Genomic DNA, 21,468 nt, shown 5'->3' with positions numbered 1-21,468 from the left:
TCATGCTCTTTGTTTTTGAGCAGATTTATTTCCTGCATAGATAGCAGAGGTGCAGCTCCCTACATTATTAAGTTAATTTGTTGAAGTGATACTGGCAGGTTCCTCTTACTCCCAGAGCTTCTGATAGCTACTTCTGTTACACCTGATCACTTCCTGCAGTACACTGTGATGACCTTTGACACGTGTAATGCAGCAGTTTTTTAGCAATTTATGAACTCTGTGTTGAAGGACATTAAAAATTGCACTTAGATGATGTGAACAGTAATGCAGCTGTCAGCCAGTTTCATTGCACTCTTTACTGTTACACACTGATAACTGATCAATGATTTGTTGTATTATAAGCAGTCACACTGATGGATAAATGTTTGCCACAGTTGGATCTTAGAGATGATGCAACTGTTTGAGTGAAGATGAGGCTGAAATGACTTTAAGTCTACAAAACTGAACAAAATGTATTTAAAGTGACATTTTAAATGCAGTCTGTGTTCTGACTACATGTTACAATTTGTTCACAGATTGAGATTCAGTCATGAAATCATGTCAAATAAAATTTTGAAAGGTACACTGTGTGAAACTCAGAGTCTGAGCCTCAACATTTTCCACTGAAAATCACCTAAATCAGAACCGGATCCATCCAAAGGTATCATAGGCTCCATAACTGATCAGCAAATCATGTCAGATTGCACAGCAGGACGGATCCAAAGCAGATAAAAATCACAAATTCAGACTGCAGCAGATCTGGATCAGTTTTGGATCCATTCATAGCAGCCTTTTTTCCCCCCGACTTATTTAAAATGTCTCATCCTTCCAACACCATACGGAAATATCTCTAATCTATCATAGAGATACTGCAGCTCCATCAAAGCTCACACATTTATGTTTTTATTTTTTCTGATAAAACTTTGTATTCATTAAAGACTTGGAAAGCTGCCCTGCCTCAGTCTGACAAACAAACAGTTTCATTGCACTCTTTACTGTTACACACTTATCAATGATCAATAATTTGTTGTATTATAAGCAGTCACACTGATGGATAAATGTTTGCCACAGTCGGATCTTGGAGTTGAGGCAACTGTTTGAGTGAGGCTGAAATGGACTTGTTCTTATATAGCGCTTTTCTACTCAGTCAGAGCACTCAAAGCACTTATACAACACATTTTTACATTTGCCCATTCACTCCCATTCATACAAGCACTTGTTTTTACTAATTAATTAACTAACATTCACAAATTCATACTCCGACAGAACGGCCGGAGAGCAACTTGGGGTTAAGTATCTTGCTGAAGGATACATTCCTGGAGTAGCCAGGAATCAAACCGCTGACCTTCCGATCAGTAGGTGACCTGCTCTACCTACTGAGCTACAGCCACCCCATCTCATCATAACTCAAAACTGTCAGGAAATCTGCGTTACCTGCAGCACCTCATCAACAGTTACACTGTTGGAAATGTTCACAAAGCTTCTGCAGATATTTACAACCACAAACATACATTACTATTACCATTGTGGTTAGTACAGCAGCATATGACACACAAACAAATAACAATAATGTTTTTTAATATGCACATACATGGCAGTTTGCTCTCTGATGTAGAACTGTCACACCGAGTCCACAGTATATCACTGCTCACGTTTACTGCAGGCCAAAATGCCTCTCAGGCCACTGATTGTAGGTATTCACTGTCCATGAAACCGTGAAGGTGATTGAGAACATGTTCCTACAGCTCACTGTCAGTCTGACAAACTATGTATCATTTTTCCTCAGGTATTTACTCTCCTCTGGATATCTTCTAAAATGGTCTCCTTTGTACAAAATGCAGTGTTTACTCTGTTCTGACATTCTTTTAGTGATAAACTAGAGATCTGTCCATTTTTATACAAATTATCTCTGAATAACTACAGAATATTTCCTCTTTCTAAAAACATCTTCTTACCTCTGTGTAATGTGGCTGTGTTTTTGCTTTTGTTCTTGGCCTTTTTTCTTTGTTTTCTTTCAGTATTGTAAATTAATTGTAAATACGTGTTTGTTGCTCATTCAGCGACCTTGTTCAGAGGTTTGTGGTTTGGTCTACTGGTACGAACAAAGTACAGTGGCTTGCAAAAGTATTCATACCCCTTGAACTTTTCCATATTTTGTCACATTACAACCACAAACATAAATATATTTCACTGGAACTTAATGTGAAAGACCAACACAAAGTGGTATACAATTGTGAAGTGGAAAGAAAATTATACATGATTCAAAGCATTTTTTACAAATTAAAAATGAAAAGTGCAGTGTGCAAAAGTATTCAGCCCCCCTGAGTCAATACTTTGTGGAACCACCTTTTGCTCTAATTACAGCTGCAAGTCTTTTAGGGTATGTCTCCACCAGCTTTGCACATCTAGTGACTGAAATTTTTGCCCATTCTTCTTTGCAAAACAGCTCAAGCTCAGTCAGATTAGATGGAGAGCGTTTGTGAACAGCAGTTTTCAGATCTTGCCACAAGTTCTCGATTGGGTTTAGATCTGGACTTTGACTGGGCCATTCTAACACATGGATATGTTTGGTTTTAAACCATTCCATTGTAGCCCTGGCTTTATGTTTAGGGTCGTTGTCCTGCTGGAAGGTGAACCTCCGCCCCAGTCTCAAGTCTTTTGCAGACTCCAGCAGGTTTTCCTCCAAGATTGCCCTGTATTTGGCTCCATCCATCTTCCCATCAACTCTGACCAGCTTCCCTGTCCCTGCTGAAGAGAAGCAGCCCCAGAGCATGATGCTGCCACCACCATATTTGACAGTGGGGATGGTGTGTTCAGAGTGATGTGCAGTGTTAATTCTCTGCCACACATAGTGTTTTGCATTTTGGCCAAAAGTTCAATTTTGGTCTCATATGACCAAAGCACCTTGTTCCACATGTTTGCTGTGTCTCCAACATGGCTTCTGGCAAACTGCAAACGGGACTTTTTATGGTTTTCTTTTAACAATGGCTTTCTTCTTGCCACTCTTCCATAAAGACCACATTTGTGCAGTGCACGACTAATAGTTGTCCTGTGGACAGATTCCCCCACCTGAGCTGTGGATCTCTGCATTACGTCCAGAGTCATCATGGGCCTCTTGGCTGCATCTCTGATCAGTGCTCTCCTTGTTTGGCCTGTAAGTTTAGGTGGACGGCCTTGTCTTGGTAGGTTTACAGTTGTGCCATACTCTTTCCATTTCCGGATAATGGATTGAACAGTGCTCCGTGAGATGTTCAAAGCTTGTGAAATCTTTTTATAGACCTAAGCCTGCTTTAATCTTCTCCACAACCTTCTTCCTGACCTGTCTGCTGTGTTCTTTGGACTTCATGATGCTGTTTACTCCCCAATATTCTCTTAACCAACCTCTGAGGCCGTCACAGAGCAGCTGTATTTGTACTGAGATTAGATTACACACAGGTGGACTCTTTTTAGTCATTAGCAGTCATCAGGCAACTTCTGAATGCAATTGGTTGCACTCAGAGAAAAGGGGGCTGAATACTTTTGCACACCACACTTTTCAGTTTTTTTAATTTGTAAAAAATGTTTTGAATCATGTATAATTTTCTTTCCACTTCACAATTGTATACCACTTTGTGTTGGTCTCTCACATTAAATTCCAGTGAAATATATTTATGTTTGTGGTTGTAATGTGACAAAATATGGAAAAGTTCAAGGCGTATGAATACTTTTGCAAGCCACTATAACTCTGCCACAAGTTGTTACTTTCTCACTAAGCTGCTTGCCTATTGTCCTGTAGCCCATCCCAGCCTTGTGCAGGTCTAAAGTTTTGTCTGTGGTGTCCTTAGACAGCTTTTTGTTCTTGGGCCTGGTGAAGAGGTTGGAGTGTGATTGATTGAGTGTGTGGACAGGTGTCTTTTATACAGGTAACAAGTTCAAACTGGTGCAATTAATACAGGTAATTAGTGCAGAATAGGAGGGCTTCTTAAAGAAAAAGTAACAGGTTTGTAAGAATTCTTGCTGGTTGGTAGGTGACCAAATGCGTATTTCAATAAAATGCAAATTAATTATTTAAAAATCATTATTACAACCCCCTACCAGCAGGGTCTACGGGTTGCAGGGAGCGTAACAATCATCCAATATGATTTTCTTGATTTATTTTTAAGGTTCTGTCTCTCACAGTTGAAGTGTACCTACGATAAAAATTACAGACCTCTTAAAAACTTCCAAAATCAGCAGTGTATCAAATACTTATTTTCCCCTCTGTATGTATATAAAACCTTTTTCCTGATATGTGTTCTGAATGTGGCAGCAGGTTTTACAGTTATTTTAATTAGTTTGTTTTGGCAGTAGTATAATATGTGCTGGATACAATTAATTTTTACATTTACACGTTGCACAGACCTCTGCAATAATGTTATGGCATCGGGTCACCTACTCAACCTAGTAAACTATGCTGATGGCTACTTTCTAGCATGGCAGTTGAAATTATCAAAACATTTTGTGAACTTCTTCACTAAATTTTATTACATTTCTCATTTTTTTGTTTGCATTTGTAAATATTTTAGCACATTTGGGTAACTGACTAAGCAAAACTGTCTACAGTGTGAACAAACATTTGCTCCCAGACGAACTTCTCCTGAGAAAGTGACTCGTCTTTTCTTTCTTTCTTCTTTCTTTAGTTTGTTTTCTCCTGAAATCTCTTTGTTCAATCTGCAAGTCAGGATGAAGAGTCAAAAAGGCACATTTGCTGTAAATCATCGTTACTAAAATAAAACAAAGGTTATTATGATCAGTGTTGGGTGTAATGCGTTCCATATAATATGACACGTTATCCTGCTGGAAGCAGCCATCAGAAGATGGGTACACTGTGGTCAGAAAGGGATGGGCATAGTCAGCAACAATCCTCAGGTAGGCTGTGGCATTTAAACAATGCTCAGTTGGTACTAAAGGGCCTGAAGTGTTCCAAGAAAACATTGTTTATGCCATATTCTGACCCTAGCATTCAAATGTTGAGGCAGAACTGAAGACCAGGGCCTTAATCCAGGAAGCATGTTTAGCTAATAACTCTGAGTTTGACCTGTTATCCCAGTTAGACATTAGTTTGGTATTTTTGTGCTCAACATGATCACTGTAACAGTCATTCACTCATCAATATATATTAGGACAGAGATGGTGAATAATGCCATCACAGATTTCTGATTTTCATCATATTTTCCACTGAAAATGATGTAAATCAGTCTCAGTGGGCCTACCCAGGACCAGATACGCCCTAAAGTATCACATGCAGTATTGCATTGGATTACATTTGCATAGCAGGACAGATCTACAGAGGATTAGGATCATAGATTCAGACAGATCCAGTTCCACTCTGGTCATTTCCAAGCTTATCCTGTCGGAATTTGTCCACGATAGCTTAATTTTTCCCAACATGTTCTCTGTTCTTTATTTAAAGTGACTCATCCTCCCAAAACTATACTGAAATATTTTAAAGCGTAGACATTTCTTACAACATGTTTGCCTTTATAGATGAAACTTGACCTTCAATAAAGACTTGGAAAGCTGCGCTGTATTTTTAGCAGCCTGCTCTGTCGCACTAACCCTTTGCATGTGTTCCTTCTCTACCTCCATGAACCTTCTTTGTGGTTTTCCTCTTTCCCTCCTGCCTGGCAGCTCCACATTTAGCATCCTCTGTCTAATACATCCCCTATAAATCTTCTGCACTATGACTCCTCTAACTCATCTATGCTCAACATACCTGAGCTGTTCCTCTGATATACTCATTTCTAATCTCATGAATTTTGGTCACTTCCTGTGAAAATCTGAGTATCTTCATCACTGCCACCTCCACCTCCAGCTCCAGCTCAGCCTTCTGTCTTTTTGTCAGTGCCACTGTTTCCAAACTATACACCACAGCAGGTCTCACTACCATCTTGTCAACCTCCGCTTTCACATTCGCTGCTATTCTTCTATAAAAAATCACCTCTGACACACGTCTCCACTCCATCGCTCTCGTCTTCACCTCTCTTGTGCACTTGTGTCATGGTCCTGCGTCTGCAACCCCTTGTTTATTAGTTTATGGTCTTTTGTAGTTTTGTTACCTTTATTGTTACTCTTTTGTTTGGGGTATATTGTTTCAGGTGTTTCTCCTATGTGTTCTTAGTTAGTTCTCATTGCTTTACATGTTAGTTCTCCCTGTCTTCTGTCCCAAAGTGTTTCCACTTTGTGTGGAGTTTCTTTTGTTTATTATCACAGTGTCTGTCTCCCTGTGTCGTGCCTAGTCTGCGTCCTCTTTATGTGGTGTCAAGTTCACGTTTGCGTATCAGTCTTCTCACTTCCTGTTCTATTTTGACATCCTCTGTCTCTTGTGCTTTGTGTTTTGTTTTACACTTAGTCTCCTTAGTATCATTCTGTTCACCTGTTTGCCCCAGCTGTTTCCACTCACCCCTCGTTCCCTCTGTGTATTTATTCTCAGTTTTCCACTTGTCAGATGTCAGTCTTGTTGTCTTCATGGCAGTGGTTTTGTTCCTGCATTCTCCCAGCTTCTTGGGTTCCTTGGTTTCCTTCCAGTTTAGGTTTTTCTTTAGTTTTGTTATCTTCTTTTGGTTCTTGTATTTGCTTGCGTTTAGCCACAATAAAGGCTCAGCTTCAGCCACCTACTCCTTCATCCTGCTTTTGGGTCCTCTCTACCTTCACACGCCACATGGCCTGTGCCCACTCATCATGACACACTGTGTGTTGCTTTGGATTGTTGAGCCCAGGCATTTAAACTCATCTACATTTACTATCTCCTTGTGTGTTCACCTTTCCACCCATCTCACTCTCATTCACACATATCCCACACTTATCTGTACTCTACTTTTTTATTTATTATTTTTATGAAGACTTTTTACTTTTAGTCCCTACATTCTAACACACATATCTGTACATCTGTGTCTCTTTAAATTTTCAAAACAGGCTCATTATGTTAGGTTTAATGCTTTTGAGGGAAATTTTTACTTCACATCACTGTTCATCCAGTGGCGTGGTGGTTAGCACTCCTGCCTCACAGCTGGAATGACATCTAGAAGGTCTGGGTTTGGTTCCACCCGGATCTCTCTCTGTTTGGAGTTTGCATGTTCTCCCCGTGTCTGCATGGGTTTCCTCTGGATACTCCGAGACAAGATTCTGAGGCCACCAAGGCCTTCTGCCACTTGGCTATGCCTGGAAATTCTGTCCATAAAAATTATGAACAGAATCTGTAACAAAGGGCAAAATTAGGTTCCTGGCAAAACCCACAGGAACCTAATCCGACTTATTGCCTGCTATAGGGACTGAAGGAATTTAAATAAGTGTGTGTGTCTGCTGTTTAAGCCTTTAGGTTTCTGCATGTATGCTTATCGACAGGAATGACACAAAACAGGAATAAGGAGTCCAATTATTAAATTAATAAACCCATTTCAAACAGTTCAGATATCTGGGTCAGACTGCGTGCCATGAGATGGCATGAAGTACCTGCACATTCTAATTCAACTTACAGTTTCATATAGTCACAGCATATCAGTCTTGATTACATCATTTACAAAACAGAATGTGGAAAACAGAGAAATTCAACAACAGAGTGACCTCAAAGTCTCCATTTCTATCATTCTGTAGTCTTCATCAGTGTGGTTCATTGTACAGTCAGAATACAAAGTTCATGATGACACGGAACATTATAAGCTTCTGTATTTATAATCAGTTAAGTTATTTTCCAGACAAATTTCTCAGGGAAGTAAATGTATGTAAGATATATATGTGGCATATATCATGAATATCCCTACAGGACCAAGCTTATTGTTGACTTATTGCCGGCTATATGGACCAAGCTCTCGCTAATGTTGTACAGGGACTGAATGGCCTGCAACAAGGGGCCAGACACCTCATACCCCGAGGGATGCGCTCAAATGCCTTCTCGAAGTCCACAAAACACATGCAGACTGGATGGGCAAACTCCCACACACACTCCAATATCCTCGAGAGGGTGAAGAACTGGTCCTGATCTGAAGTTTGGGAAAATGGAGCAGTTTGGACTGAGAGTACAGTTGATGTACTTTGAATAAATACATGCAGAAGACCAACTTTGCCAAAGCTTTATTTCAAAAATAAAATTACTTCTGTTTGTACTGCAGTGTCATTTCCTGTTTTCAGTGTATTGAAGAAAAATACTGTAATTAATGTAAATCAACACTTGAAAATAAAAAAAAAGTTAAATATTCAATATTTGCATGAAGAACATTCCAGCCAATGGGGTTTTGCTGGTAAAATCATGCTCTGTGATTGGTGGATCCGTGGCCACCAGCACAGTTTAAAAATGGTCCCAGTACAGCATTCACTGCAAGCTCAGTGAGAACAATGGCTCATCTGAAGCTGCTTCTTCTTTTTCTGTCGCTTGGTGAGTGAATTATTGGACTAATATCCTGATTATTTCAACTTTCCTTATTTGAATGATTTCACAGGTTTTGGCATATTTGTGTTATAAAGGCTTATTTAACTTGTCTTAGTTAAGTTTTGCTGATCCATCAGATACTGTTTTTGCGCTTCTATTTTTCCCCCTTTGACATCAATTTTTGTATATCTGTCAGAATATTTCTGTGTCAGGTACATTGTCTCATACAGTATGACTGAATTGAAGTTTTTTCTTTTTCACTAAATCTTTACGGTCACACTAATGCTGTTTGGTACCATAATTATTGGAAAGAATATGTTCTTCATCTTCAGATGGCAGAAGCTACTAGTTGTTAGTAAATTACTTTTTCAGGCATCACAGCGAGCACGGGGGTAGATTTGCACAAGAGAATCTTTCACGACCACAGCTGTGAAAGTACTGAGCGTCTGTATCATGTGAAGGTAACTGCAGAAAGAGGACCAGTTTCAACTCTCTGTGGTGGCTCACTGATCCATCCACAGTGGGTTCTGACTGCAGCTCACTGCTGGAAATCAGGAAGGTGAGTAAATGAGTTTTACTCAAAAATGTGTAATGAAATATTTCTCTCTCTCAAACTTATTTTTCTCAAAGTCCTGAGGCAACAAACAAACCTTAATACATTTTTTTTTTTTTTTTTTTTTAGGAATTTAAAAATAAAGACAGCATTTCTTGTGGACATGATCAATCTCTAACACCCTTGTCCCCTTGTGCAGGGATATGTATGCACATTTAGGGATTCATCCACATCCAAGTCAAGGACAAAAGGTGAAAGTCACAGAGAAATTCATCTTTCAAGACAAAAATGGAAATCATGACATCATGCTACTGAAACTCCCTACCCTGTCTACCCCGTCTAACATTCAGCCTGTTGCCTTACCTGACTGCTCAAATCCTCCCAACATGTAAGTTTTGCCTTTATCATAAAAGTCTAAAATATCCATTTTTGAGCTGCAGAGAAACAGATCGATGCAGTCTGAATGTTGCTGGCTTGTTCTTTACACATTTTAATTATTATGAACCTGTCCACAATATTGCCAGTTGGCCACCTGCTTACTGAACCATGGCATACATTTAGATCTCTGAATGTTATGATGTTACTTTATGTTATTAATTTTTTAATTAATTCACATTACTTTGCAGAAATCTGTTTCCATACTCACAATTTTTAATTTAAAAGTCCATATTGACAATGATTCCATTGATAAAAGCAATAAAAGGGCAAAACAGGGCTGACCTCTGCTTCAGCTGATAGAGGAATTCAGCAGCAACAACTGCAATGACAAATTCCCTCAGCAGGTAAAATGAACACATTCCAGCTCAGTGACATGTTTTGGGATTGCAGCACTTTTCAATCACAAGTGCAGTCCTTCCACCTTTCTTCTTACTGCGCACCTGAAATATCCTGAAGCCAGGTACAGTCACACTTTAGTCCAGGAAGTGTGAGGGTGTCAACATCGCAGAGCACGCTGCATCAAACTGGACTCACTGCATTATATTTAGTCTTAATTAGCTAACCAAGCTTATTCATATTATTGTCCAAACACCTCCCATTCCCCATGTTTCCTGGAACAGCTCCAACTGCCAAACTCTGTTCCCTTCATAGATCCTCCAGGATTACAGGCCTCGCCCAGAGCAGTAGAACTGTCAAAGTGTAAAATGAAAGAAATTAATACATCCTAAACTAATTTTCCATAAAATATATTGATCTGATTCTTGCAGTTTTAGTATGTATTAACCAAAACAATGATTTCAAGATTGAAAATACAATTTCTGTTTCTTCTGAGCAGTGAATCACATTCAGTGAGCTGAAGGAACATAAAACAGGACAATTTAACAAAAAAATACAGGTTTAATAAACGTACTAAGAACAGTGTAAATTAAAACTTTATTAATAACCTTTAAACCCTGTACTCTGTAGTTTGTTTGAAACTGGCAGCATCGAACACTAGGGGGCAGTGTTGCGTTGCTGTCTGAGGTCTTTTGAAACAGTGTAGCGGTTTCTCTCACAGCTTCACCTGCTTTCAAGGTCCACAGAGGTGAAAGCTCCAGAGACGCTTGTAGTACAAAAAAGAACTTTGTTTGGCCAAAGATGAAGGCCACAAGCCAAAACACAGCTGACTTTCAGAGATGAAAATATGAAATATGAAAATAATTTGGATGAAAACAATTATTGTTTCTTACATTTTACAACAGAGCTCTCTTTTTGTCTTGTTTTATAAATCAAGATCTCTTTCTTTCACAGTAGTGTGGTCAGTAAATTTATCCATACATGCACCAATTTTCAGAAGATGATTCAGAAGAGTTCAAACTTGTAAAACACAGTTAATGCAGCAGGAGACGATGAGGGGCATCATACTTCTGAATTTACAAAACTCCATTACTGACATTACACCTCCATCTCTTCCTGACTGATATCATCAGTAATATCACTGAGTGTAGAACAGGAGTTAATACTCCTTGTTTTGATTTTAGGAGTTAATCCATGACTTCAGTCAATGACAATAAAACACAGCAAACAGTTAAAGGAATGAAATTTAACATGTGATCCAAACCCTCAAAGTTAAATTAGCTGAGTTGAGGTGGGCTGAAGATACTGAGCGTGCAGAGTACATCAATATGATTTATTGATTTATTTTATGATCACAACACATGAAGGGATGTGAAATTAATTGATTATATATATTTTGTCTTTTTCTAGAGGAGATGTCATTCAGGTCGCAGGCCTTGGTTGTTATACGGTAGATGTAAACTACAAAAAACGTAAGACAACTTTTGTTTGATTATTTCACAGTTTATGTTATTTAATTTTGGTTTCTGTGTCTGTTTTGATGGTTACATTTATGTTTTATTTGGATACTGTATGAAAAACAGAGTGTTTCTTTAATTTTATAGTGGATATTCTGTATGTAAGGTTTCCTCCTTCTTAGATGCAGCTTGATTTAATGAAGAAATTTTGTTTGAAAATCATTTGGAAATGTCCAGAAATAAGAAAAAAACATTCTCTCAAGATTTTACTTCATTAAAAGATGATGAATTGCTTTCGTTCTTTTCATTTTTTCTTTAGTCCCTGATCTACCACCTCATCTCCAGTGTGGAAATATGCATGTTGTTGACTGTGGGCCTACCAGATACTCTAAATGTTATTTGGTCTTGCCATATGGCAACAGGATGTGTTACAAAGAACCTCGAGTAGATACATGTGAGGTGAGTTAGCACAGCTGCTAGCTTTACTGCATATCATCTGTGTAGCTATCAGATATTTTAGAACAAACTTATAACAAACTATATTTCTGTCTCTCAGGGTGATTCTGGTGGTGGAGTGATCTACAATAACATGATTTATGGTGTACACATTGGTGGTGCTGATCCATGTGTCTTTAATAAACTGTCTGTTTCTTTGAAGGTCTGTTCTTACCTTGACTGGATAGATCAGACAATGAAAAATAACTAAATGAAAACAACATTGAGAATAAACAATCATCTCTACAAGAATCTTGTGTGGTGTGTTTTGTTTCTACTCTAGAAGATCTTCACATGTTTAATGCAAAATGTGAAACTTTGTCTAAAATTGTGTAAGATTGTGTAAGACCTTGTGAATGTGTTTTGAATGTGGTGTCAGACTCTCAGACTGACACTGTGAGGATGCAGAAAGGCTTTGTGATCAGTTCAGGTGTAGAGCCTGAACACAGAGCGATGATAAACTTCATAAATCAGAGCCGATTCTTGAGGATGAAAATGTTTACATGGAGGCTGTTGGTCCATTTGTGTCAGATGAGGATTTAAGACATTTAATGGACTACACAGCAGTGGGGAATAAGTTTTATTACAGTAGAAGTCTTTCTGAAAGTGCTGTAACTAAGTTTAAGGATCTAATTCCTTCAATGTTATGCTCTTCAGTGCCAACACAGTACAGAGCAGCTACCTAAACTCTGTTCCCAGTGAGGTCGATTATCTCGTCAATAGTTTTACATCCTCACTGCGTATAACTTTGGATACTGTGGCTCCTCTGAAAAGGAAAGCTTCAAATCAGAAGTGCCTGACTCCGTGGTATAATTCACAAACGCACAGCTTAAAGCAGTTAACCCGAAAGCTGGAGAGGGAATGGCGTCTCACTAAATTAGAAGATGCTCATTTAGCCTGGAAAAAGAGTTTGTTGCTCTATAAAAAAGCCCTCCATAAAGCTAGGACATCTTACTATTCATCATTAATTGAAGAAAATAAGAACAACCCCAGGTTTCTTTTCAGCACTGTAGCCAGGCTGACAAAGAGTCCGAGCTCTGTAGAGCCGAGTATTCCTTTCACGTTAACTAGTAGTGACTTCATGGATTTCTTTACAAATAAAATTTTAGACATTAGAGAAAAAATTTTTCATAACCATCTCAAAGATTATTCTTCATGTTCGGCTGCTTTCAGCACTGCTGGTATTTGTTTTGACTCTTTTGCTCCAGTTGATCTTTCAGAGCTAACTTCAATAGTTACTTCCTCCAAACCAGCAACATGTTTGTTAGATCCCATTCCTACTAGACTGTTCAAAGAAGTCTTTCCAATTATTTATGCTTCAATCTTAAAAATTATCAATCTGTATTTATTAGTTGGCTATGTACCACAGACCTTCAAGGTGGCTGTAATTAAACCTCTACTTAAAAAGCCATCACTTGACCCAGCTGTCTTAGCTAATTATAAACCAATCTCCAACCTTCCTTTTCTCTCAAAGATTCTTGAAAGAGTAGTTGTAAAACAGCTAACTGATCATCTGCAGAGGAACGGTTTATTTGAAGAGTTTCAGTCAGGTTTCAGAATTCATCACAGTACAGAAACAGCATTAGTGAAGGTTACAAATGATCTTCTTAGAGCCTCTGACAGTGGACTCATCTCTGTTCTTGTCCTGTTGGACCTCAGTGCAGCTTTTGATACTGTTGACCATAACATTTTATTACAGAGATTAGAGCTTGCTATAGGTATTAAAGGTACTGCACTGCAGTGGTTTGAATCATATTTATCTCATAGACTCCAATTTGTTCATGTAAATGGGGAGTCTTCTTCAGACACTACGGTTAATTATGGAGTTCCACAGGGTTCTGTGCTAGGACCAATTCTATTTACATTATACATGCTTCCCTTAGGCAGTATTATTAGAAAGCACTGCATCAATTTTCATTGTTATGCAGATGATACTCAGTTTTACCTATCAATGAAGCCAGATGACACACATCAATTAATTAAACTGCAGGAATGTCTTAAAGATATTAAGGCCTGGATGACCTCTAATTTCCTGCTTCTAAATTCAGATAAAACTGAAATTCTTGTTCTCTGCCCCACAAATCTTAGAAACATGGTGTCTAACCAGATACTTACTCTGGATGGCATTACTTTGGCCTCCAGTAACACTGTGAGGAATCTTGGAGTCATTTTTGACCAGGATATGTCCTTCAATGCACATATTAAACAAATATGTAGGACCGCTTTTTTGCATTTGCGCAATATTTCTAAAATTAGAAACATCCTTTCTCAGAGTGATGCTGAAAAGCTAATTCATGCATTTATTACTTCTAGGCTGGACTATTGTAATTCATTATTATCAGGCTGTCCTAAAAGCTCCCTGAAAAGCCTTCAGCTGATCTAAAATGCTGCAGCTAGAGTACTGACAGGGACTAGAAAGAGAGAGCATATTTCTCCCATATTGGCTTCTCTTCATTGGCTCCCTGTTAAATCTAGAATAGAATTTAAAATTCTTCTTCTCACCTACAAGGTCTTGAATAATCAGGCACCATCTTATCTCAAAGACCTTATAGTACCATATCACCCCAATAGAGCACTTCGTTCTCAGACTGCTGGCTTACTTGTGGTTCCTCGGATACTTAAGAGTAGAATGGGACGCAGAGCCTTCAGCTTTCAGGCCCCTCTTCTGTGGAACCAGCTTCCAGCTTGGATTCGGGAGACAGACACCCTCTCTATTTTTAAGATTAGGCTTAAAACTTTCCTTTATGATAAAGCTTATAGTTTAGGGCTGGATCAGGTGACCCTGAACCATCCCTTAGTTATGCTGCTATAGGCCTAGTCTGCTGGGGGGTTCACATAATGCACTGTTTCTTCTCATTCACCTTATTTACTTTGTTTATACTCCACTCTGCATTTAATCCTTAATTGATATTAATCTCTGGCTCTCTTCCACAGCATGTCTTTCTATCCCCTCAGCCCAACCGGTCGCGGCAGATGACTGCCCCTACCTGAGCCTGGTTCTGCTGGAGGTTTCTTCCTGTTAAAAGGGAGTTTTTCCTTTCCACTGTCGCCAAGTGCTGCTCATAGGGGGTCGTTTTGACTGTTGGGTTTTCTCTGTATTATTGTAGGGTCTTTACCCACAATACAAAGTGCCTTGAGGCGACAGTTTGTTGTGATTTGGCGCTATATAAATAAAATTGAATTGAATTATGGAATTTATACTTGACATGAATCTTTTCATGACTTTTTTCTGCTTCTTCTCTGATTCACTGTTGTACATTTAACTTCAGTACATTTATCAGTTTTTGTTATCAGGTAGCAAAAACAGCTCACCTCAGTGTCACTGACACTGCTTAACAGCTTCACTTACATTGAACTCCTTTAACAAAGTTTTCCAGCCTCCCCCAGAGTAATGTGGAAGTTTCTCACTGGCACACTGACAGCTGCTTAAACTCTACCGTTTGTATTTAAAGTTAAAGAGTAAAAGTGGGCTTGTATTAATAAATTAATAACTCTGCTGTGCCTGTCAGAACCATCGTCTATCAGTGAAGGCTGATCTTAGATCAGATTATAAATGTTTACATTAAAGCAAAGCTTATGTTTCTGTCTGGAAACCTAAAACATTTGTATCCAGTAAAGCAGTGTCACGGGGTAGCCCGTGCCCTGTTAGACTAAATGTGTTAATGGCTGACAACAGAGTGCAATGACTTCTAATAGTATAACATCTTACCAGCAAAATAGAGGTTGTTCAGTAGTAAATGTGAGGCCAACATTACATTGGTCCAGTGCTTCATTGGTTTACTTTAATTTCAGTTTGATTCAATTGTATGCAGATTTTTGGTATTCATCTCTTAGCATTATCATTTTCATTATGTCCATGTCATAGAAAAATAAAATACAATGGGCCCACATATTCAAACCATTTATTAGCACCAAGTCAAGTCATGTCAATATTACCAAATGTTTGTTGAATGCGCTGTTCCATGCTGCCACCATCTTGGAGATCCGGACTGCCAAACAGGATGTGGAAGGTTCCAAATCTTTTTATAGTAAGGGGAGATTGGGAGCTCACTATGTCAGAAAGAATGCAGAGGGGGAATTTTCTTTTCTTTTCTTGTGAAATAGTCTTTGGTATACAGGAAACCAACTAATGTTTTGATGATCTTGTGTCAGAGCTTAAAGGAGGTAATTGGAAAGTTGCTCATGGGTAGAAAATAACTAATTGGGAGACTTGATTGAATTTTTATGTGGTTTATTCTGAGGAGGGGCTTAGGCTTTATAAGCCAGAGTTAATGCGTCTGAGGAAGGCTGGCCATGCCTAGCGTGCCGGCTAGAGCCCAGTAGCCATGGGCTTAGCCTTTGGGGTTCTTGGGTTTAGTTATTTTTGAATTATTTTGAACAGTTTTAAGTTTGTTTTTCTATAGTTTTTGTATCTCTTTTTTTTGGTCATATCACCATCCTGACCCTCCTTGTAAATAGCACTTGTAAATAAATTGCACAACGGGTGAAGAGAATTCCAGCCTCCAAGTGTGTTTCCTCAACTGCAGCTGTGGCATTACTACATGTGGTGTCAGAAGAAAAAACAACAATGCCTCCTAAAAAGCAACAGCATCAACAAGTGCAACCGGATGATGGTATGGAGGAAGGTGCCACTGCAGACTCTGGGGAAGCTGATGTCCAATTTGGAGTTGGTTCCAGTATATCCACGGAGGCTAGTCTGGTCTCTTTGACAAGGATGTTTGAGAGTTTTATGCAAGTTCAACTGGAGAGAGACAAAAAGGCAAGAAAAGGAGACAAATAAGCAGGAGGAGAAACTCAGCGTCCTGTCACATCAAGTGCCACAGCTCCAACTCGACCTCGAAGCTGCCCGGACTGGTCAGCCGTCACCAGCAGGAAGTGGAGTTCCAGTTGGAGACCCCAAATTGCAAAGGTTAGAAGACAATGATGACACTGAGCATTATCTTACCACCTTTGATAGACTGGCTGAGGTCTATGGTTGGCCATGGCAACAGTGGGCAGTTCGACTAATTCCACTGTTAACAGGAAAGGCCAGAAGTGCTTTTGTGGCCATGGACCCAGTGGATACAAAAGACTATGTATTACTGAAGAGTGCTATATTGAGAAAAAATAGGAGATTAATAGAGACACTTACCACCAGAGGTTTCATTCTTATGACACACCTGCAGGAGAATCCCCTCAAGAGCTGTATATACGTCTCAAGGACTTGTTTTGTAAATAGGTGGCTTATGACACCTGCACCAAGGAAGATATCATGGAAAAGCTGGTCCTCGAGCAGTATCTCAAAGTACTGTTCCCTGAGGTGAAGACTTGGGTAAAAGAGCACAACCCAGGAACTGCTAAGAAGGCTGCTGAACTGGTTGATGCCTATGTAGCTGCTCATAATGGCCATGGGGTTTGCCGTTACGCTGGCCAGCTCAGACCACAAGGAGGTAAGCCTGAAGGGTTGGGTAAAAGGGGTGGTTTAGCCAGTCATGTAGCTGGTCAGGCTAGCTCCACTAGATCATTGGATGTTAACTCACTCAACTTTAAGGCTCGGGCAGGCAATAAAGCTGATGTTGTTTGCCACAATTGTGGTGAGGCAGGCCATACATGTCCCTTCTGCCCAGTTAGAAAATTCAAAAGTACAAATTTGTGTTATGTACCAAGACCTGAACTGTGTGTTTCTCAAGATGCATTGTCTATGTCACCATTAGCAAATGTACTGATAAATGGTATATCATTCACTGCTCTGTTAGACACAGGATGCACCCAGTCTCTGGTACAGGCCGAACATGTTCCCAAAGACTTATGGAATTTAGAAGAGACAGTTCCAGTTGTATATGTACATGGGCATAGTTTGGAGGTGCCAACTACTGAGGTCTACATTGAAGTTTATAACCAGCCATACCTTATGAAAGTAGGGGTAGCTCCTGAGTTGCCATATCCTGTGCTGCTAGGGACTGATTTGCCCATTTTGTTAGATCTCATCCATGAGAGCAAGAGTAAGTTGTGTGGGGTAGTGACCAGGGCTAGAGCAAGGCAGTTGGGGGGTACTGGAAATATCCGAAAACCCAGGGTTACTTCAGTCAGAACCTGCAGAGCCAAATCCTTCTGAAACTATCACTGGTGACCAGAGGTGGGAAGTAACAAAGTACAAATACTTCGTTACTGTACTTAAGTAGATTTTTTAGGTATCTGTACTTTACTTGAGTATTTATTTTTCTGACTACTTTTTACTTTTACTCCCTACATTTTTACACAAGTATCGGTACTTTCTACTTCTTACATTTTCAAAACAGACTCCTTACTTTTTAACACGTCAGGGAGAAGTTTGCGTTTCCGGTCAGTGCGCCGTCAGTCATCAAACGATCTGAGCCTAAACGGAGGAATATTAACATATAAGAGACAATCGTACTGGCGTATCCTCCATCACTGGGGCTTATCAGGTACAAAGAGATTAAATACACAAACCCATGTAATTAATGTCTCATTTATAGCGCTATAATCAGGGGTCACAGCGGGCCGGACCAAATCCGTAAGTTATGCTCGCAGGACATAAAGCGCTTAGCTAGCGCTACTGAAGAGGAGCGAGCATGAAGGGAGTAACGTGTGGCAGGTAAATGCAATGTTTTTAAATGCTCAACAAATATCAGCAAACACACAAAGTGTGTGCAGTTTGTCACACAGTGTGTCTGCTAACTAAAAGAAAAGCTGCTGTATTTCAGGGAGAGCAAAGAGAGAGAAGTTCACTCAGATGGAGAAAGAGGACAGGAGAGGAAGAAGAGAGGCTAGAATTAAAGGTAAGGACTGGAAAATAAACTGAAGTATGCTGACTTTGTGTTATTCAAAGATTGGATGAAAATACTGCAGTTTAGTACGTAATAAACAGGTTATCTTGTTGTACTGTATTTACAGTAAAGCTCTGTGTTGGTGCACTTTGTGTTCATGGTCAGAGTGACAGGTTACATCAGTGCAGCAGAGATGAGTTTGAATCAAAGCTGCTGATGCTGAGATTCATTCACTGAGTCCAACATTTCTACAGCCTGTATGCTGTCAGTGTAGGGGATGGAGATCAGCTCAGATAGCTGTGAAATACTGGGTTACATCTTTGTGAATTCAGTTCATCCTCACAGAGCAGTAAACCTCAGAGCAGCAGCGGCAGGTCAGCTGATCACAGCCTGCACACCAACATCATTTACTGCAGCTCACAATAGAAAGCTGTGATTCTTCTCCCCATGCAGAGCCACTACAGCTGATCTTGGGGTTCCTCCACCTTCTGAATCCCACTGTAACCCCTGAGTATCCTCATGTTTGTGTTTAGGTGGAGGCACAGTCACCCTCTACTATGGAGGACACAGAGAATAGAGCTGTGTTTAAATTCCCTTTCACAGTTTGTGTCCTACATAACAGATTCAAGCTGAGTGCATTCATTAGGATTAAAATTTAGATTGGAATAAATTTGTATTCTCATGTAATATTATTTTATATTATTACAATAATATATAATGAGGTTCAGTTTGTTTTACACAAAAATAGCAGGTAGAAACATCCTCAAAAGAACTACTTTTACTTTCTTACTTTGAGTACATTTCAGAGCCTGTACTTTTTTACTTTTACTTAAGTAGAGAAGTTGAACCAGTACTTCGACTTTTACTTAAGTATTTTTTAACATATGTACTTCTACTTCTACTTAAGTACAGAATGTCAGTACTTTTGCCACCTCTGCTTAGATACCAGCAGCTAACAACTGCAGAAACAGCAGCACTTACCAACAGAAAAGTTCAATAATTAATAACCTCAGTTTCGCTGTCACTGGACAGAAATGAGCTTCACTGACTCATCGAATTGTATCTGTCTCCTTTCACAAATGGCTGTGGCCATTATGGAGCTCAGTCTCATGTTTTTATCTCTCTTAAATGCTAAAACATCTTTGTCTTATAGCAGCCACCGTAGTCAGGATTATGCACTTGAATTGGGAGTGGTAAGAAAACAGAATCCAGTTGGCTGTGATCTACAACCTACTGACATCTAGCACTGAGATTTTACACACTGTAACTTTAAGGTCATACACTACCAAGCTATCAAATGACTTTAAGACTCCAAAACTGAACAAAATGTATTCAAAGTGCGATCTAAATTCCCAAAGGAGAAAAATTTTACTTTCTATTCAAACCAACATGCATCCTACTCACGAATAGATTATTTTTTCACTGCTAAAGCTGAGCTACATAGAATTGAAGATATCACAATTTTGCCCATTACAATTTCTGACCACGCACCTGTTGTTCTCCAGTGGGATATAGGCTTGACACCATCATTTAAGCAATGGAGACTTAATGCCTCTCTTCTTAATTACAAGGATTTCACTGATTTCATTAAAGCAGAGCTTAAGAATTACCTGGACATAAACAATACTCCTGAAACATCTCCTATTATGTTGTGGGATTGTGCAAAAGCCTCTTTAAGAGGCAGTATCATCTCCTACACAACAGGAAAGAAAAGACAAAAAGTAGCCAAACAGAAAGTCTTGGAGGATAGAATCAAAGTTCTGGAACATGAACATAAAAAGGATGGGGAACCTAATATTTTGAATGATTTAAACACAACCCGAAGAGAGCTCCAAGAACTGCTATCAGAAAAGATTGAGGGCAATCTTCGTTTTGCTAAACAGCAGTATTATGAAAATGGAAATAGAGCGAGCAGACTTTTGGCCTTTAGACTTAAAAAACAACAATCCTAAAGGGTGGTTCAAAAGCTAAATTCCGGCAATAAATCCATCTCAAAACCAAAAGAAATAGCTGAAGCTTTTGCAGAGTTTTACAAGGTTTTATACCAGAATACAGATACCTGCACTGACGTGGTCAGAATAGCGAATGACTTACAAAATATAAATGTCCCCGAATTATCTGAAACAGTAGCAAAACAATTAGATGAGCCAATCCGGGAATTGGAAATTAAAAAAAATTATCTCATCCCTTAAGAATAATAAGTGTCCTGGCCTGGATCGTTTCATAAACGAATTTTATAAATGTTTCATAGATATTCTTACCCCAATTTTATTGGAAGCTTAAACTAAAGCTTAAACTAAAACTATGGCACCATCCTGGTCTGATGCAATTATAGTAGTATTACACAAAGAAGGTAAGGATCCCACCGATTGTGGTTCATATAGACCATTATCTATGCTTAACCCTTGTGCGCCCCGCAAGGGGTCACCCGGACCCGTCCCCCCATCCCACTGAGGCTTGGGGGTCGAGGGGACCCCAGGCCTCCTGACTGCCCGTAGTTGAGGTGGTGGTGGTGGCGGTGGGTGGGTGGGTGGGTGGGGGTCGAGGGGACCCCAGTCGTCCCAGTGGCGGAGGCGGCGGCAGGGGTCACTGGGACCCCACGCCTCCCAGCTCACTGACAAGGGGCCCCTGCGGTGGTGGTGGTGGCGGTGGCGGCGGGGTCGAGGTGACCCCAGGCCTAGCAATGGCGGCGGGGTCGAGGTGACCACAGGCCTAGCAATGGCCGCGGCGGGGGGGTCGAGGTGACCCCAGGCCTAACAACAATGGCGGCGGCGGTGGAGGTGCGGGGTCGAGGTGACCCCAGGCCTAGCAATGGCGGCGGCGGCGGGGTCGAGGTGACCCCAGGCCTAACAACAATGGCGGCGGCGGTGGAGGTGCGGGGTCGAGGTGACCCCAGGCCTAGCAATGGCCGCGGCGGCGGGGTCGAGGTGACCCCAGGCCTAGCAATGGTGGAGGTGCGGGGTCGAGGTGACCCCAGGCCTAGCAATGGCGGCGGCGGTGGAGGTGCGGGGTCGAGGTGACCCCAGGCCTAGCAATGGCGGTGGGGTGGGGGTCAAGGAG

General features: G+C 40.2%; 1 protein-coding gene across 1 annotated transcript; it reads left to right on the top strand.

The window, feature by feature from the left end:
* The first annotated feature begins 8,328 nt into the window (after positions 1-8,328).
* On the top strand, positions 8,329-20,906 carry LOC115790601 (thrombin-like enzyme gyroxin B2.1). Its single transcript, XM_030744834.1, has 8 exons — positions 8,329-8,368; positions 8,735-8,921; positions 9,115-9,303; positions 11,100-11,161; positions 11,466-11,605; positions 11,703-11,804; positions 16,860-17,070; positions 20,830-20,906. The coding sequence occupies exons 1-8, from the start codon at positions 8,329-8,331 to the stop codon at positions 20,904-20,906; spliced, it is 1,008 nt and encodes a 335-aa protein (XP_030600694.1).
* Positions 20,907-21,468: the final 562 nt, after the last annotated feature.

Source organism: Archocentrus centrarchus, chromosome 1 (genome assembly GCF_007364275.1).
Source record: "Archocentrus centrarchus isolate MPI-CPG fArcCen1 chromosome 1, fArcCen1, whole genome shotgun sequence".
In the NCBI taxonomy this organism is placed as follows: domain Eukaryota; kingdom Metazoa; phylum Chordata; class Actinopteri; order Cichliformes; family Cichlidae; genus Archocentrus; species Archocentrus centrarchus.
The sequence above is the reverse complement of the archived record's forward strand: the minus strand, read 5'-3'. Positions and strand labels throughout refer to the sequence as shown.